The 16,293-nt window shown below is 43.9% G+C and overlaps 1 protein-coding gene across 1 annotated transcript in view; it reads right to left on the reverse strand.

Annotated features, from left to right (window-relative positions):
- Positions 1-16,293, reverse strand: part of COL9A1 (collagen type IX alpha 1 chain) — a 90,085-nt gene that overhangs the window by 62,276 nt on the left and 11,516 nt on the right. Inside the window, 4 exon segments of the mRNA XM_070795675.1 lie at positions 938-1,000; positions 1,136-1,171; positions 1,444-1,523; positions 3,495-3,594. Of these exon segments, the coding sequence (XP_070651776.1) occupies positions 938-1,000; positions 1,136-1,171; positions 1,444-1,523; positions 3,495-3,594 (279 nt within the window).

A 16,293-nucleotide genomic window follows, 5' to 3' on the forward strand; every position in this document is an offset into this window, starting at 1 on the left:
AGTCCAGTGTAGGGAGAGAGGAGATGAGAGCCCTGAAGTCCTTTTCCCTGAAGAAATGTTAACTAGTATCGGGTTTACCACACAGCTCAGCATCTGAGCTTGTCTCCCATGGCGGGAGGCAGGTGTGTGACTGCGTATGTTGGGTGGGGGGCGGCTGCTGGTTCCCAGGCTTCAAGCAACCCTAGTCAGCTTGTTTCTGTCAGTGACTGTGAACCAAGGAAAGGCAGGAGGAAAGACAGAGAGCTAGGTTTGGTTTTTTGTTTTTTTACTTACATTCTAGAAACCATCAAGTCCGAGTCTTCTGAGTTGAATTTGTCTAGATTTTTTTTTTTTTAATTGGAGGCTAATTACAATACTGCAGCTTTTTTTGCCATCCAGTGACATGAATCAACCGTGGGTGCACATGTGTCCGCGTGCCCCGTGTCCAGTGTAGGACCAGCCCCGCCCCACACTCCCGCCCCGGGCAGGCTCTCCCCCAGTCTGCCTTTCTCTGGTCTCTTCCTCGGGGTTTAGGGGGACTCTGTCCCTCCCCTGCCTGCAGGCCCTTTCCCTAAACTCACTTAGTGGGTGCCGGGGAAAGGACAAGAGCGAAGACCCAGCACCCCGCAATGGGGTGAGTGGGGAGTGGCCTCTGAGAGGCAGAAACCGGTACCCACCGCTGCTCCCAGAGCAGAGAGGAGGACAGGCCAGTGCCGCCGGTCCTCGGGGCCCCTCCACGCTCCGCAGACCCTCGCGCAGAAACCGCGTCTCAGCGCCGAGCCCGTGGGCACCGCCAGGATCAGAGCCAGTCTCGCCTTAGCTTGGACCACACCCGCCTGCACGCTGCACTCTCTCTCTCTCTCTCACTCTCTCTCACACACACACACACGCGCGCGCGCGTGTACACACACACACACACACTGGGCCTGGCTTCATGCCCCCAGCACCCACTACTCACGTCGGCACCCGGTGTGCCAGGCTTGCCTGGAGCTCCTGGTTTCCCCGGCTCTCCAGGGGGACCCTGGCAGGGAGGGGGAGAGGAGGGGGGAGAAAAGGAAGAGAAAATGGGGCAAAGTTGAGCCTCATCGGGTGCAGTGTGGTCTGCAGACCACATTGGAAGGAAAGAAGTGGAGAGCCAAAGCGCTGATGTACTTACTGGGGGGCCCGGGGGACCCTTCGGACCGCGATCACCCTGGAAGGCAAGAGGGAAAGCAGGGCAGTGTGTGAGTGGAGGGTGCTGGGGCCCCTCCGGGACAGGGACAGGACAGGTAGTACGGAGCTGTGATCAACCGCCCGGGGCCACGGGACGCAGGACCTCCTCCCTCCGCAGTCCTCAGGCATCTAGGCCCCACTCCCAGCCCTCATCCACGTCCCATCCCGCCTCTGGGTACGGGGCTTCGGGCCCTCTCGAAAAACCCACCCGGGCCGCTGGGAGAGGAGCAGGGGCTGGAGGTGGACACTTACGTCGATGCCGTCGATGCCTGGGACTCCAGGGGGACCCGGCGGCCCCGGAGGACCCTGCTCACCTGGGGGGCCCCTCTGACAAAAGAGCACACGCGGGTTAGGGGGTCACCGGGAGCAAGCACAAGAAGGTGGGCCCGAGCCCGCCGCCTCCCCGCAAAGACAGCGCTTCGTGGAGGCCGGGTTCAAGCCCAGCGTAACACACGGAGACCAGATTTCCAAGGAACCGCGGTTGCTTCCCCTCCTCGAGGTTCTGAACGAGGCTGACAGTGAGGTGAGAGCAGAATCTGGGCCCCCAGAGTGGGATCCTCCCGTCTACGGAGCTTTAACCCAACGGGTTTTGTGGGGAAGAGGGGGCCTCTTACTCATGGGGTTGGATCATGAAGATGGTGATCACTGAATTACTGAGTTTAATCAGGAAATGCAGGTCAGCCTTTTGGATAAAGTGAGGCAGCTCAGAACCGAGGCGCGCCACCCCAGATCAACTCCAGGATGGTTTTGTAGATCTGTCTGCGTTCAGAAGAAAACTGGGGGGCCCTCTTAGGGAGAGACAGGCGAGGCCGAGAAACCCGGCGAGGGCCCGGCCTCTCTTCAGATCCTCCTCTTGAAAGAGGTCTATGCACCTCGCTTCAGAAAGACGCCAAATTTCAGGCCGACCCCCGGTTGTGACCCCTTTTATCGGTTGCAAATAGCTCCGCTTTGATGGCGCTCGACGGAAGGCTGGCCTCTAAAAGTTTGGGCGCGTTTTAGGAAACGTGGGAATTTTAGTTTTTTTCTCTTCTGAATTGGGGGGAAAAAAAAAAAAAAAGGCTTCTTTCATCTGGAAATCTTGGTTTTTCTAAACTCCCGGTGACCAGACAGGTTACAATGGGGTCTTTGTAAGTGAAACCTCAAACGGCTCCGCCCCGCTCAGCCCCCTGCCCGGTGCAGCCGAAATTCCGAGGTGAGCCCGGGCCGCCGAGTCCACGCAGGCGGGATGCGGGGTTGCCTGGGATTGCGCCTTCCCCGGGCCGGGCCGCCCGGGACCAGGGGCGGGGAGGGGAGGGAGGGAGGAGGGAAGCACGGCTGAAAATTAAAGCCCCGGCCTCCATCCTCCTCGGGCCTCTAGGGCCCGAGCCTGCAGTGTGGGGCCCGGTCGGTGAGGGGGCGCCCGTTCTCGGACCTTCGGGGTGTCCCCTCGGGCCCCTGCCTCCCACCTTGCTCGCTGCAGGTGCGTGGCCCGAGGATGCACGGAGCCGCGCGGCCCGCGGGATGCTCCGCATCTCCGCGCGTTTCCCCCGACGGAGGCACCCCCGCCTCGCCCTGCGAGCACTTGGAAAACGCCAGGGCTTCTTGCCCCGGGCTTACCTGGTCGATGGTCTGAAGGAAAGAAGAGAAGAGGGGGGAGACAGTGAGAAGGCGGCCCCTCTAAACCCGCGCACAACTTACTTGAGCCGCGCACAAGCAGAGCCCCGACAGCAGCAGTCGCAGCCCGAGGGCCCCATGGCGCGACGCCGCCCAAGCCATGCCCGCCGAGCGCGCAGTGGCGCTTGTCCCCGCCAAGAGCGCCCCCGGGAGCCGGGGATGCGAGGGGGCGCCGGCCCAGGAGGCGTGAGTTCCTCCTGTTTATGAACGGCCCCGGAGAGGGTCCCGGGGATTGGAGGAGAGCTGGCAGGCCAAAGGACGGATAGAATGACAACAGTCCCCCTTAACCCTTTCCCCGCCTCCGCCCCACCCGTCCCTGGGGACCTCTCGAGGTTCCCAGAGTCTTCTCAGGTGGCCTGTGTGCCACCGAGGGCTTGAGTAGTCGACCGGCATTTTCCTGGAGAGAGGCTGGGGGGTGAGGGGTCCGGGGGCTGGGGAGGGTCGTAAGCCACCCAAGCTGGATCCATACCCCTTCCGCCGCCCTCCTCCCCCGCGCAAGTGGTTTCTACCCGCCAGACTGTGGGTGGGACCCGCGCTTCTTCAATATCTGGCCTGTGCAGCAAAAGCCTGAACTCTTAGACAAACAGTGAGGACGGGGAGAGTTTGCGGCGGTGTAGAGAGGTAAGCTGGCTCCAAGTGGCCTTTGCAGGTAGTCTAGGGACTCACCGTGATCCTGGCTGGCAGCTCATTGCAAGTTTCTCTCCTGGGTCGCAGGGGGTCACAATGGATCAGCATCCATTGAAGTTCAAACTGAAGAAAGACAGCAGCCAGTCAGTTAGGTCTCTTTGGAGAACAGAAGTGGGTCATTTAAAAGGGAGATGCGATGGTAAATGTGGTCCAACTGTTGAGTCAGGTCATCAATTCATCTCAGCGGACTAGGACTCTTGTTCCTTTTCTTTTTTTTTTTTTTTTTTTCTTTTTCTTGTTCCTTGAATACAGTTTTTCCAGGAGGAATGGGCTGGAAATCCTTCCCACGTTTCTCCCATCATTGGATGTAGATGACTTAGCTCTGCATTGCTCCAGCAGAGCCCTAGGCAGGAAACCCACCAGGGATATTTACTTCCTATTCCTGTTCCCACCACAACCATCAAGAGGTAGATTCTATTAAAATGAGTCTCAGAGAGAAGCGGTAACTGTTCTAGGCACAAGCCAATAAATGTCAGAGTCTGGATGGGAACCGAGGCCTACTGAACTTCACAGAGGACATGTTCAATAAGATTTCTCTCAGGAAAAGATTAGAAACAGACAGCAAAGAGGTGGCACCAGGAATGAAATAGAAAAAGGGAACTTGGTCCCTGGGAGAATATACATGATAGATATTGGCCATGGGGTGTCTCTGCCTAAAATGCAAATAAGATCTAGAAGTGGGAGGAATGAGAGAAATCTAAGACTCAGAGAAAAAACAAGAAAATAAAAAATACTTGAACTTTGCATAATACTTACATTTTCATTGGTTGAAGAGAGATAAATTTCCTAGACAACTAAAAGTCAGGTGTCCTGACAGCTTCTTACATTTTAGCAGGTGCTAAGGGAGAGAGAAAAGTAGGATAGGAAAGAAATAGAAAAAAGGAAGAATGGCCAGGTCTGAATCTGAAAGCCTCAAGCAAGAAGGTATAAAAAGATTGGTGTACCCAAGGGAAGTTTGAAAAGAATGAAAGATGAACTCCCTTCCCTTCTACCCACAGAGGAAGGGAGAGTTAAACAAAAGGAGGCTTTTCATTTTATAAAGGGGTGAAAATAAGACATGAAGCTTTGACGTTCCCACGCTTATGCCCCTTCTCACATGATTCTAATTGCCCTGGAGTTCTCCTCTTCCTGTTTTTCTTGTTTCCCTCAACCCTCCCATGCCTTTTCTCCAGAAAATGTGGACAACTAGGAAAATGAATTAATTGGGATGAAAAGAAAGCTAAATCAAGACATATTTTGAGATGGAAAGGTATCTAAAAATTGTATGAAAACGATGACAGATTAGCATACACAGTTGTGTATTCTTGATGTGAATTATTTTACAATAGCATATTGACATCCTACAAAGGAACTGTGTTCTAAACCACACAGTATCCTGCAGCTAAGGAATCACTTTAATTAAACACTTTATTTTTAATCAGAATAGTCTTGTTTGCTTGGGAGGGATTTTATTTTGGTTCTGTTCTAAACTGCAGTGGAAACTTTAAAAGGAAGATAAAAGAAAGAATGGACCAGCCTTTCCCTTAATGATTGCTAAACATGAGGCACCACCTCCAACAGCTCTTGGAGGCCAGTCATATATGGGTAAAGGGGCTCAGAGAGGTTAAATCATTTGCCACAGGTCACATAGCTAGTAAATGTCAGAACTGGAATTCCAAATGTGCCTGACTTGAAAATAAGGTCAGCCTCCCGGGAGAACACATCCTATCTCCAGAATGAAGTATGATTTTTCAAGCAGGTAACCCCAGCACTTAGTGATTGAACATTTGCATTAAAGATGAATAGAAAAGACAGATCTAGAAATAAAAACTGCATGAATTTGTTTCCAACAGGTACTAGAAAACTTCAGAACTAGACTAAGAAATTTCCATAAGACAAAAAAATTCCCTATTTGCATGCTTCTTATAGAAATATATCCAGAAACAAAATTTCTGCTGTTGCTCCTCAAATTAGCGGCTGCTTCTATATGCAGTTACATATTCACGTATATGACAAAATATGACATATAAGAAACATGATTTTTCTTCCTTAATGACCAGATAAGTATTTTACCAAAATAAGAAAAGGTGTCTCCCCATCCCTAACTCTCAAAATAGAAGAGACCACTCATACTATGTTATTCACTAAGTCCTTCGGAAATTGATACCAAACCGGCATTCACTGTATGCATGTGATATTTTGATTCTCAAAAATAATTCATACCTTAAACACCTTGAGAAAGTTTAATTATATGACTAACCAAGAAATCTATATCCTTTATACAGATAGTTCATTTAAGTTACTTCTTGCAAATGCAAAATAATTCATTAAGCTATTTTCTCAGAAGTGTAATCTTCTCTGGATAAATGGGTACAGCTGTGTAAGTATGCCCGGGGCAGTTGTGATGCAGGATAAAAGGGAATGAAATGGAATTCATCTGTGAATACAGGCAGGTTGTGACAGAGTGCCAGCCAGGTCAGAGGTTTCTGAACACATCTCTGCTTCCACATAACCACCACCTACGCACTATACAATAACTGTTTGGGGGCATGCAATATTAATTCCAATTTCCATGTTAATTATTTTGAAGGCGGATTGGCAGAGTGTCCTGGTAAAAGTCACTTTCATTATACATCTAAAATGTTGATTTCCACACATCTCATTTTCAAACCTGCAATCATTCTTCTCTTTGAATACCCATGGATGAAATATGTGTGATAAATATTTTAATTTAGTCTTTTACTTTTGAAGTCCCAGTAGAAGCCAAGCACTAAAGAAATATTCTAGAGAAACCACAGATATTTTCCTTTCCACAATGGAATTACAGTATGTGACACTTGAGAAAAAATTCTAGAAGAGAAATAAAAAGTAAAATGTTTTTTATAAATCTGTTAAGCAGAACATAAAGTGCCCTAGGCCAACCTATCTTTCTCAACATAAAATTTTTCTGCATTGTTTCAAGAAAAATAATTGTGTGAGTGTAAGCTACCTTACACCAGCCCAAATTCATCATTACCCAATTCTTTTCCATAAAAGGTGTAATTCGATCCCCTAAGCTAGAGTAGGGTCCAGAGGACAACACATTAAAACATGGAATTTTGGCCCCAACTCTTAACTCTTATTAGGGCTAGAGATTTTTACTTATTTTTCTAGGCTATCAATAAATATTAATAAAGTACTTAGGCCTTTCATAAAAATTAAATAAAAACTAATAGCAGACAACTATCTTTTCCTCCTGAAAGAGAATTCTAATGACAAGCTATGGGACTTAGCTCAATATTAAGGAGAATGGAACAAGGCTTAATTTTTTTTGCAAACTGAATTATTGAATTTTATATACAATGCCTAAAACCTAGCTCTTCAAAGATAAATTCTTAAATATGAGATATGTTTCATTTGTCTGCTGCTGCTGCTGCTAAGTCGCTTCAGTCGTGTCTGACTCTGTGCGACCCCATAGACGGCAGCCCACCAGGCTCCCCTGTCCCTGGGATTCTCCAGGCAAGAACACTGGAGTGGGTTGCCATTTCCTTCTCCAATGCATGAAAGTGAAACGTGAAAGTGAAGTCGCTCAGTCGTGTCCGACTCTTCGCGACCCCATGGACTGCAGCCTACCAGGCTCCTCTGTCTACAGGATTTTCCAGGCAAGAGTACTGGAATGGGTTGCCATTTCCTTCTAGACAGTACAAAAAAGGTTTGGAAAAATTACTTGAATTCACAGATTTCATGCTTCTTTTTAGTTAATGAAGAAATGTTGGTTTCTGCCATCATAAGGGAACTCCTCTAGGTGAAGCTTCCTGGCAACTGAGCAGGAGGCTCTGAGTTGCCATGAAATTGAAAATCCCCCTAAGTCTATGTAGACTAGGCCGTGCAGTTCCAGACATAGTGCTGGAATGTGGTTAAATATGTTTTACATTTGTTCATTTTTAACTCAACATATCTTCATATAACACATTCATATGCTTCACATTCTTCACCATGGAAGACACCAAAACGTTTATTCTATAGGACACTAAGCTGAAAAATGCTTTGACAATAAATACAAAGATGAGAAAGATATATTTCTGGCTAAAGCCATCAACAAGGGGGGTCATATAATCTGGAATACTTGAGTAGGGACCTAAAGAGCATGTAAGGTTTTCCTAAGCAGAGATCAGGAAGGTGAAGGAGGTGACCATAAGTAGGCACAAGGAAAGTTACTCAGAGAGAAGGGACAGACTCGCTGTAGCAAAGAATTTTCCTCCTTGAATTCTAAGGAAAATAATTTGAATATTATTGAGTAGATAATTACAGGATTGTCATCAAAGATTTTTTGCTACAGGGATGAGATGAGGGAAGTGAAGTCGCTCAGTCATGTCCGACTCTTTGTGACCCCATGGACTGTAGCCTGCAAGGCTCCTCTGTCCTTGGGATTTTTCAGGCAATAGTACTGGAGTGGATTGCCATAGAAGGGCATTTGAGGGAGATGATGTGGTAATAAATGCTGGTCCTTTGAGGCATAAGGCAGTTACCGTAGCAGAATAACAAGAAGAGTTACACTCTGAGTTCTGGCGAGGATCCTGAGTATCCTCCTCTCGTGCCACATGCCCCTTCAGCTACCATCTTGTTTCCTTCTCCCCTTCATACAGAGCTTGAAAGAGTGGTCTATGTTCATTGCTTCCAATTCCTCTCCCTTCCATTCTCTCTTTAACCCTTTCTGACTGGGCTTTCACTCCCAATACTCCAGTGGATCTTTTCTCAAGATCAGCTCCATTGGTTTCTAAATCCAGTGGCTAACTCTAAGTCCTCATCTTATTTGACCCATCTACAGCATTTGAGTGAATTGACCTTTCCATTCTCCCTGGAATACTATTTTCCACCAACTTTCCAAGTAGCACAATATCCTGGCTCTCTCCTCCACCATGGGCTGCTCGTATTGGTCTCTTTGACAGAATCATCCTCACCTCAGTAAATTCTAAATGTTGGTCGTTTGGGGCCTCAACTTTAGAGTCTCTCTATTACACTCAACTCTCATTTGGTCCATGGCTTTAAATACATATAAACTTACAGCCCCCATAATTCTATTCCCAGCTGGACCTATCTCTTGAACTCCAGAACATATCTAACTACCTGCTCAGCATCTTCACTAAGGTATCAATCTCCTTATCAAACTTAGATATTCCAAATCAACACCTGATATTCTCACTAATACCTGCTCTTTCCCCACGGTTTTTTATGTCTCTATAAATGGAGACTCTATGCTTCCAATTACACCAAAAATATTGGAATTGTGCATGATTCTTTCTCTCTTACACATAAAATTTCATTTGCTTTACTCCAAAAATATTATATCAGGATCTGATCACTTTGCACCACCTCCATCACTACAGGCTTGTTCTAACCCCAGACCATCCCTGCCAGAACTACTGTAGTAGTCTCTTAACAGCTCCTCTTAATAAACAAAATTGACAAATCTCTAACCAGGCTCACAAAGAAGAAAAGAGAGAAGACATAATTAAGCAAAAAAGAAATGAAAAAGGAGACATAACAACCAATAACGCAGAAATTCTAAAAGTTGTAAGAGTATTCTATGAACAGTTATTACCAACAAATTGAATCTAGAAGAAATGGACAAGTTCTAAAAACATAAGGCCTGACAAGACTAGGTCAAGAAGAAACAGATCATTTGAACAGATCTATCACTAGAAGTGAAATAGACTCTATAATAATAAAATACTCCAAGCAAACAAAAATCCAAGACCAGATGGCTTCACTGGGGAACGCTACCAAACATACAAAGAAGAACTTATACCTTCTCAAACTGTTCCACGAAGTTGAAGAGGAGAGAACACTCCCAACCTCATTCTATGAGGCCACCATCACCCTGATACAAAACCAGACAAAGATGCTACCAAAAAAGGAAATTACAGGCCATTTTTTGATGAATATATATACAAAAACAAAATATTTTGTTTTCCTTAACAAAATATTAAAAAATCAAGTCCAACAATACATAAAAAGCGTCATAGGCCATGATCAAGTTGGATTCATTCTAGGGTCACAAGGATGGGTCAACATACACAAATCAATCAATGCAATGCACCACATTAACAAAACAAAGGATAAAAATAACACAATCATCTCAATAGAAGCAGAAAAAGCATTTGACAGAATTAAGCATCCATTCATGAAAAAAAATGTGTTTCAAATTTGGTACAGAGGGAACATATCTCAACATAATAAAGGCCATTTATGACAAGCTCACAGCCAAAATAATACTCAAAAGTGCAAAGTTGAAAGCCTTCCTATTGAATTCAGGAGCAAGTCAAGGATGACCACTCTCATGACTTCTATTCCACATATATTACTGGAAGCCCTAGCCACAGCAATCAGACTAGAAAAAGAAATAAAAGGTATCTGAGTAGGAAAGGAAGAAGCAAAACTGTCACTAGCTGCAGAGGACATGATACTCTGTATGCTGCTGCTGCTGCTAAGTCACTTCAGTCGTGTCCGACTCTGTGTGACCCCATAGATGGCAGCCCACCAGGCTCCCCCGTCCCTGGGATTCTCCAGGCAAGAACACTGGAGTGGGTTGCCATTTCCTTCTCCAATGCATGAAGTGAAAAGTCAAAGTGAAGTCGTTCAGTCATGTCCGACTCTTAGCGACCTCATGGACTGCAGCCTACCAGGCTCCTCCGTCCATGGGATTTTCCAGGCAAGAGTACTGGAGTGGGGTGCCATTGCCTTCTCTGGATACTCTGTATAGAGAACCCTAAAGTCTCTACACAAAATCTTTTAGAGTTAAGAAATGAATTCAGCAAGGTAACAGGATATAAATTAATATACAGAAATCTTTTGTTTTTTACATTAATAATAAAATGTCTGAAAGAGGAAGTAAAAAAAAATCCTGTTTAAAATTGCATCAAAAGAAAAAATACCCAAGAATAAACTTAAACCAAGAAGGCGAAAGAGCTATACTCTTAAAATTATAAAACACTGATAAGGAAATTGAAGGTGATACAAAGAAATGGAAAGATATCCCAAGCTCTTGGATTGGAAGAATTAATATTGTTAAAATAGCCATACTACCCAAAGCAATCCACAGGTTTAATGCAATCCCTATCAAAATACCCATGACATTGTTCATGGAACTAAAACAAATAATCCTAAAATTTATACAGAACCATAAAAGACACAGAATTGCTAAGTCTATCTTGAGAAAATAGAACGAAGTTGGAGATATAACCCATCCAGACTTCAGACTATATTACAAAGCTACAGTAATCAAAATGGTGTTGTATTGGCACAAAGACAAACCCAAAGCTCAGTGTAACAGAATAGTCAGCCTGGAAATAAACCAGTCAATAAGCTGTTAATCTACAACAAAGAATGTAAGAATGCAGTGGAGAAAGCACAGTATTTTCAACAAGCAGTGCTGGGAAAGTTGGACAGCCACATAAGCATCAATGAAATTATAATATTCCCTCATACCATATACCAAAAAACTTAAGATAGTTTAAAGACCTAAATATAATACCTGAAACCATAACATGGTTTCTCTAGAAGAGAAAATAAGCAAAATATTCTTTGACAAAAAATCATAACAATATTTGCTTAGATCAGCCTCCCAAGGCAAAAGAAAACAAGTGGGACCTAATCAAACTTACAAGCTTTTGCACAGAAAGGAAACCACCAACATAAAATGAAAAGACAAACTAGAAATTGGGAAAGAACATTGGCAAAGACTGCAACTTACAAGAGATTAATATCCAAAATATACAAACAGTTCATGTAACTCAATATGGAAAAAACAAGCAATCCAATCAAAAAATGAGTTGGTCTACTCAGGTCTTCTAACATTTTTCCAAAGAAAACACACAGATGGCCAACAGGCACAGGAAAAGATGCTCAATGCCACTAATTATTCCAATCAGATTAGATCAGATCACGCCAGGCCTCCCTGTCCATCACCAACTCCCAGAGTTCACCCAGACTCATGTCCATCGAGCCAATGATGCCATCCAGCCATCTCATCCTCTGTCGTCCCCTTCTCCACTTGCCCCCAATCCCTCCCAGCATCAGAGTCTTTTCCAATGAGTCAACTCTTCACATGAGGTGGCCAAAGTACTGGAGTTTCAGCTTCAGCATCATTCCTTCCAAAGAAATCCCAGGGCTGATCTTCTTCAGAATGGACTGGTTGGATCTCCTTGCAGTCCAAGGGACTCTCAAGAGTCTTCTCCAACACCACAGTTCAAAAGCATCAATTCTTTGGCACTCAGCCTTCTTCACAGTCCAACTCTCACATCCATACATGACCACAGGAAAAACCATAGCCTTGACTAGATGAACCTTTGTTGGCAAAGTAATGTCTCTGCTTTTGAATATGCTATCTAGGTTGGTCATAACTTTCCTTCCAAGGAGTAAGCATCTTTTAATTTCATGGCTGCAGTCACGATCTGCAGTGATTTTGGAGCCCAGAAAAATAAAGTCTGATACTAATTATTAGGGAAATGCAAATCAAAACTGCAATTAGATATCACTTCACACTGGTCAGAATGACCATCACCAACCAAAAAGTCTACAAGTAATATATGCTGGGTAAGGTGTGCAGAAAAGAGAATTCTTCTACATTGTTAGTAGGAATGTAAAGTGGCTCAGTCACTAAGGAAAACAGTATGGAGTTTCCTTTGAAAAAGCAAAAATAGACCTACCATATGATACAGCAATCCCACTCCTGGGTATATACCCAGAAAAAAAATGTAAAGCCAATGTTCCTAGCAGCACTATTTACAATAGCCAAGATGTGGAAACAATTCAAGCGCCCATCAACAGACAATTGGCTTAAGAAGATGTGGTACACACACACACACACAATAGAATTTTAGCCACAAAAAAAGAATAAAATTTTGCATTTGCATCAACATGAATGGGCCTACAGAATGTTATGCTTTAGAAGTAAGTCAGACAGAGAAAGATAAACATAGCTTTTATGTGGAATCTAAAAAATAATACAAGTGAAAGTGAAAGTTGCTCAGTTGTGTCCAACTCTTTGCAACCCCATGGACTATACAGTCCATGGAATTCTCCAGGCCAGAATACTGGAGCAGGTAGCCTGTCCCTTCTCCAGTGAATCTCCCCAACCCAGGAATCAAACCGGGGTCTCTTGCATTGCAGGTGGATTCTTTACCAACTGAGCTATCAGGGAAGCCCACAAACTACTATACATAAAGTAGATAAGCAACAAGGATTTACTATACAGCACAGGGAATTACATTCAACATCTCATAATAACCTATAGAGGAAAAAAAACTATCTCAAAAAAGACTGACTCATTATACTGCACCCTTGAAACTAATGCAAATCAACTATACTTCAAAAAAAGGGTCTCCTCCTAAGAAGCCCCTAAATGCCCTGTCCTTTTCTCCCCCTACAATACGTTGTCAAAATTCAGCCAAAGAGATGTTTTAAACAGAAGAAAACACGTCATTTATCTGTTTGAAATCATCTGCCAGCTCTCCATCTCACACGTGGCCAGAAAGCCGGCGTGTTAACCTGCTCCCCACTCTCGTGTCTGGTCCCTCTCCAGCCTCAGGGCCGGCTTCTCTCCATCTCATCCCAGACACGCTGGTGTCCAGGCTTGCTTCAGACACAGAGGACAAAGCCAACACCAGCCAACACATTCCCTCTTCTTGAAATCCTCCTCCCCTAGACCACATATATATGCTCACTCCCCCAGCTCCTTCAGGTTTCTACTAAATGGTTTTTTTTTTTTTCCCTCAAGGAGGTCCTCTCTCCAAGCACTCCAATTTTCTTCTTTTTTTCTCCATAGCATTTATGACCACCTGGTGATAATATAAATCTACTCATTTACTCACCTATCTCTGTCTCCTCTCCCTAGGATGAGTGCAAGCACCACTGTAGCTTCAATTTCTGCCTATTACTTAGCAGATGTTTAATAAGTAGTTGTTGAATATTAAATGTACACATAGATATTGATAAAAAATGAAGAAAGAATTGATAGTATTTGCCTTCTGGCTTGATTACAGCTTAGGGAAAGCCTCTTCCCCTGCCTGGGTTTCAAGTCTTTCAAGTATAAACTGAGAGGTTTGAACTACATAGACTTAGTTTTGTATATCTTTGAAAGACCAGGATTCTTTGGAAACCAGGTTGTAACCTAAGAAACTAACCACACAGAGACTGACATGAAGGGAAGTAAAAATGCCATTGAATTAATCTCTTGCCTTCTAGCCACCCGGAAGACATGACAAAGATTTCTGTATGTTCTTAGCCTGTATACATTTTAAGAAAAATAGAAATACTAATAACACTGATTGTTCTCCGTTGCAACAGTCTGGGCATAGCTGAGGCCAATAAAAATTTTCATATTTTCAGTTTTCCATTGAAAGCAAGTTTGGCCATCATTTAGGTTTTACTCTAGTTATCCTTAGCACCTGCGCCCATCATGGCTTCTCCTCTGCAAGCAGCTCTTTTTTCTGTGTGTTCCTCTTGTTTCATTGCCACCTAGTGGAAAATCTAGCTGATGTTGTTAATGTGGTCTCCAGTGTAGCAGGCTTTATCTCGAAAAACTTAACAGCATTCAAAAATATTCTCATCAAATCACAACACCAAAGAGTTATAAAAAGTATTTTGATGTTGAAGCTGAAACTCCAATACTTTGGCCACCTGACGTGAAGAGCTGACTCGTTTGAAAAGACCCTGATGTTTGAAAAGATTGAAGGCGGGAGGAGAAGGGAACGACAGAGAATGAGGTGGCTGGATGGCATCACTGACTCAATGGACATGAGTTTGGGTGGACTCTGGGAGTTGCTGATGGACAGGGAGGCCTGGCGTGCTGCAGTCCATGGGGTCGCAAAGAGTCGGACACGACCGAGTGACTCGACTGAACTGAACTGATGGACATGTACAGGTAACAGTATCATTTCTCTTGTATTTAATACTTTCAATTGAAAGAGGATTTTTAAAAAGTACCTGTCAAAAGCAACATAATAAGAAAACTTAATAGCTTAGATATTTTGTACAGTAGATATCATGCATTTCTTAAATCACTAAAAACATAACTTTCCGATAATATTTTCAAACACCAGAAATGATATTAATCACAACCTCATAGTTTATCTTTCCCATGTTATCATTCATGAAGCTCTGTTTGTTTTTACAGTTGGGAAGTTACTATGATTTAATTCTGTGGGGTAGAGAGAAGGATGTGGCTTCTGCATCACGAGTTTTGCTAATCATATTTTCTCTGAATTTAACAAAAGTAACGTAGTGCAACCCATTTGAAATATACTTTTAAAAGCATTGTATCTGTCTGATTAATCATGTTTTCTGCACTGGTTTATTCAAAATATGCATAAGATAAAGGATTTGAATCATGTATTTATAAAGCCATATATACTTTCATCCTTTGGGCTTTCATCATTTGGGCTTTCAAATAAGCCCAAACCCCTAGTGCACATCCTGAAAAGGTAGAAAGGCTAACTTTGTTTTCTAATAGAGCTGTGCCAAATAACTCTCCTGGGCAATTTTGCTGACAAGAAACAATAAAGAACCTGCCATAAAATCACATGCTTTTATGGTATGATGCCAGGAAACTGAGCTTTGCAGCGAAATAAATGGCACCAACCTAAAATATGGGCACAAAGGCAAATAGAAAATATGGAATTTATTGCTATGAAATCAAACTAACCATGTATTATAGCAGTACATTGGGAAAAATATAAACGCTCTGAGCCTACTAAATAACCATGAATGATGTGAAGGCGTTTGAGTTGTTGTGCATGTGAACAGCTGTCTTGAAACCTCCTGAAATTAGTTCCCTTTTCCAATTTAGAAAAGAGAAAGAGACAAAAGTTGGGCTAGATTGGGAGAAATCACAAACAAGAGCAATATAAATGAGTCTCTTAGCTTCAGCGCTCCATCAAATGTCATTTTCCACTGCATTTTCATTATGCAGTTCCAAGGGCTACCTTTTGACATCAATTAATACCTTTAGAAGGAATGTTTGCTTTTCTAAAGAAAATCAAGTGCTGATCCTGAAAAAAGTATTCAATTCATGTAGAGTGTCAAAGATTAGAAGGAATCCAATTTCATGAAGAAAAATGCAAAAATACTCTGCAACTTGTCGCTTTCATGCTATTGGCACATTTCATTTTAATTTAAAATTTCTCACAAGTAATACTGAATATTTGCTGTCTCCAATCAAGAGGGAAGTGCCCCAGCAGTTCATGTCTCCTACCCCTCCGAATACTCAGATAGCACCATTCACCACTGCAAGTCTTCCAAGGGACCAGTAATTGCCAGCAACTTCAGATTACAGCCTAAGGGGGCAGAACACAGACCACAAACTAAAATAAAAACAAGAGTATAGGGACAACTCATTTGGGTTTGTCTGGAGACTCGCATGAGTATTTGACTATTAGTCTAGAAAAGTGAGGAGGAGTGAGGGGAAATCAATGAAGCTAGAAAAGAGGAGAGTTCATAAACACAGAAATTCCCATATGAGAGTCCCTTTCCCTAGAACACTGGATTTATCTCATCCTGGATAAGTCTGTTCACCCCCGAATTCCTCTCACAGGCCCCTCCCCTAGGAAACAGCCGTGGACTTGACTCCTGTGCCTGCCTGCCCTGATGTGAGTGAGGAGACTGTCCCTTCGTCCACTTTCCTGGTCCTAGTCAGGTTCCATTATCATTGCTCACCCGTCTCAGCCACTCACCCCTCAGGACCTGGGAGAAGGAGACCTGTGGCTTGCAGCCCGTGCGCCAGGACAGAGGCACACAGAGAGAGCT

The sequence above is a fragment of the Bos indicus genome, chromosome 9, assembly GCF_029378745.1.
Source record: "Bos indicus isolate NIAB-ARS_2022 breed Sahiwal x Tharparkar chromosome 9, NIAB-ARS_B.indTharparkar_mat_pri_1.0, whole genome shotgun sequence".
Lineage (NCBI taxonomy): Eukaryota > Metazoa > Chordata > Mammalia > Artiodactyla > Bovidae > Bos > Bos indicus.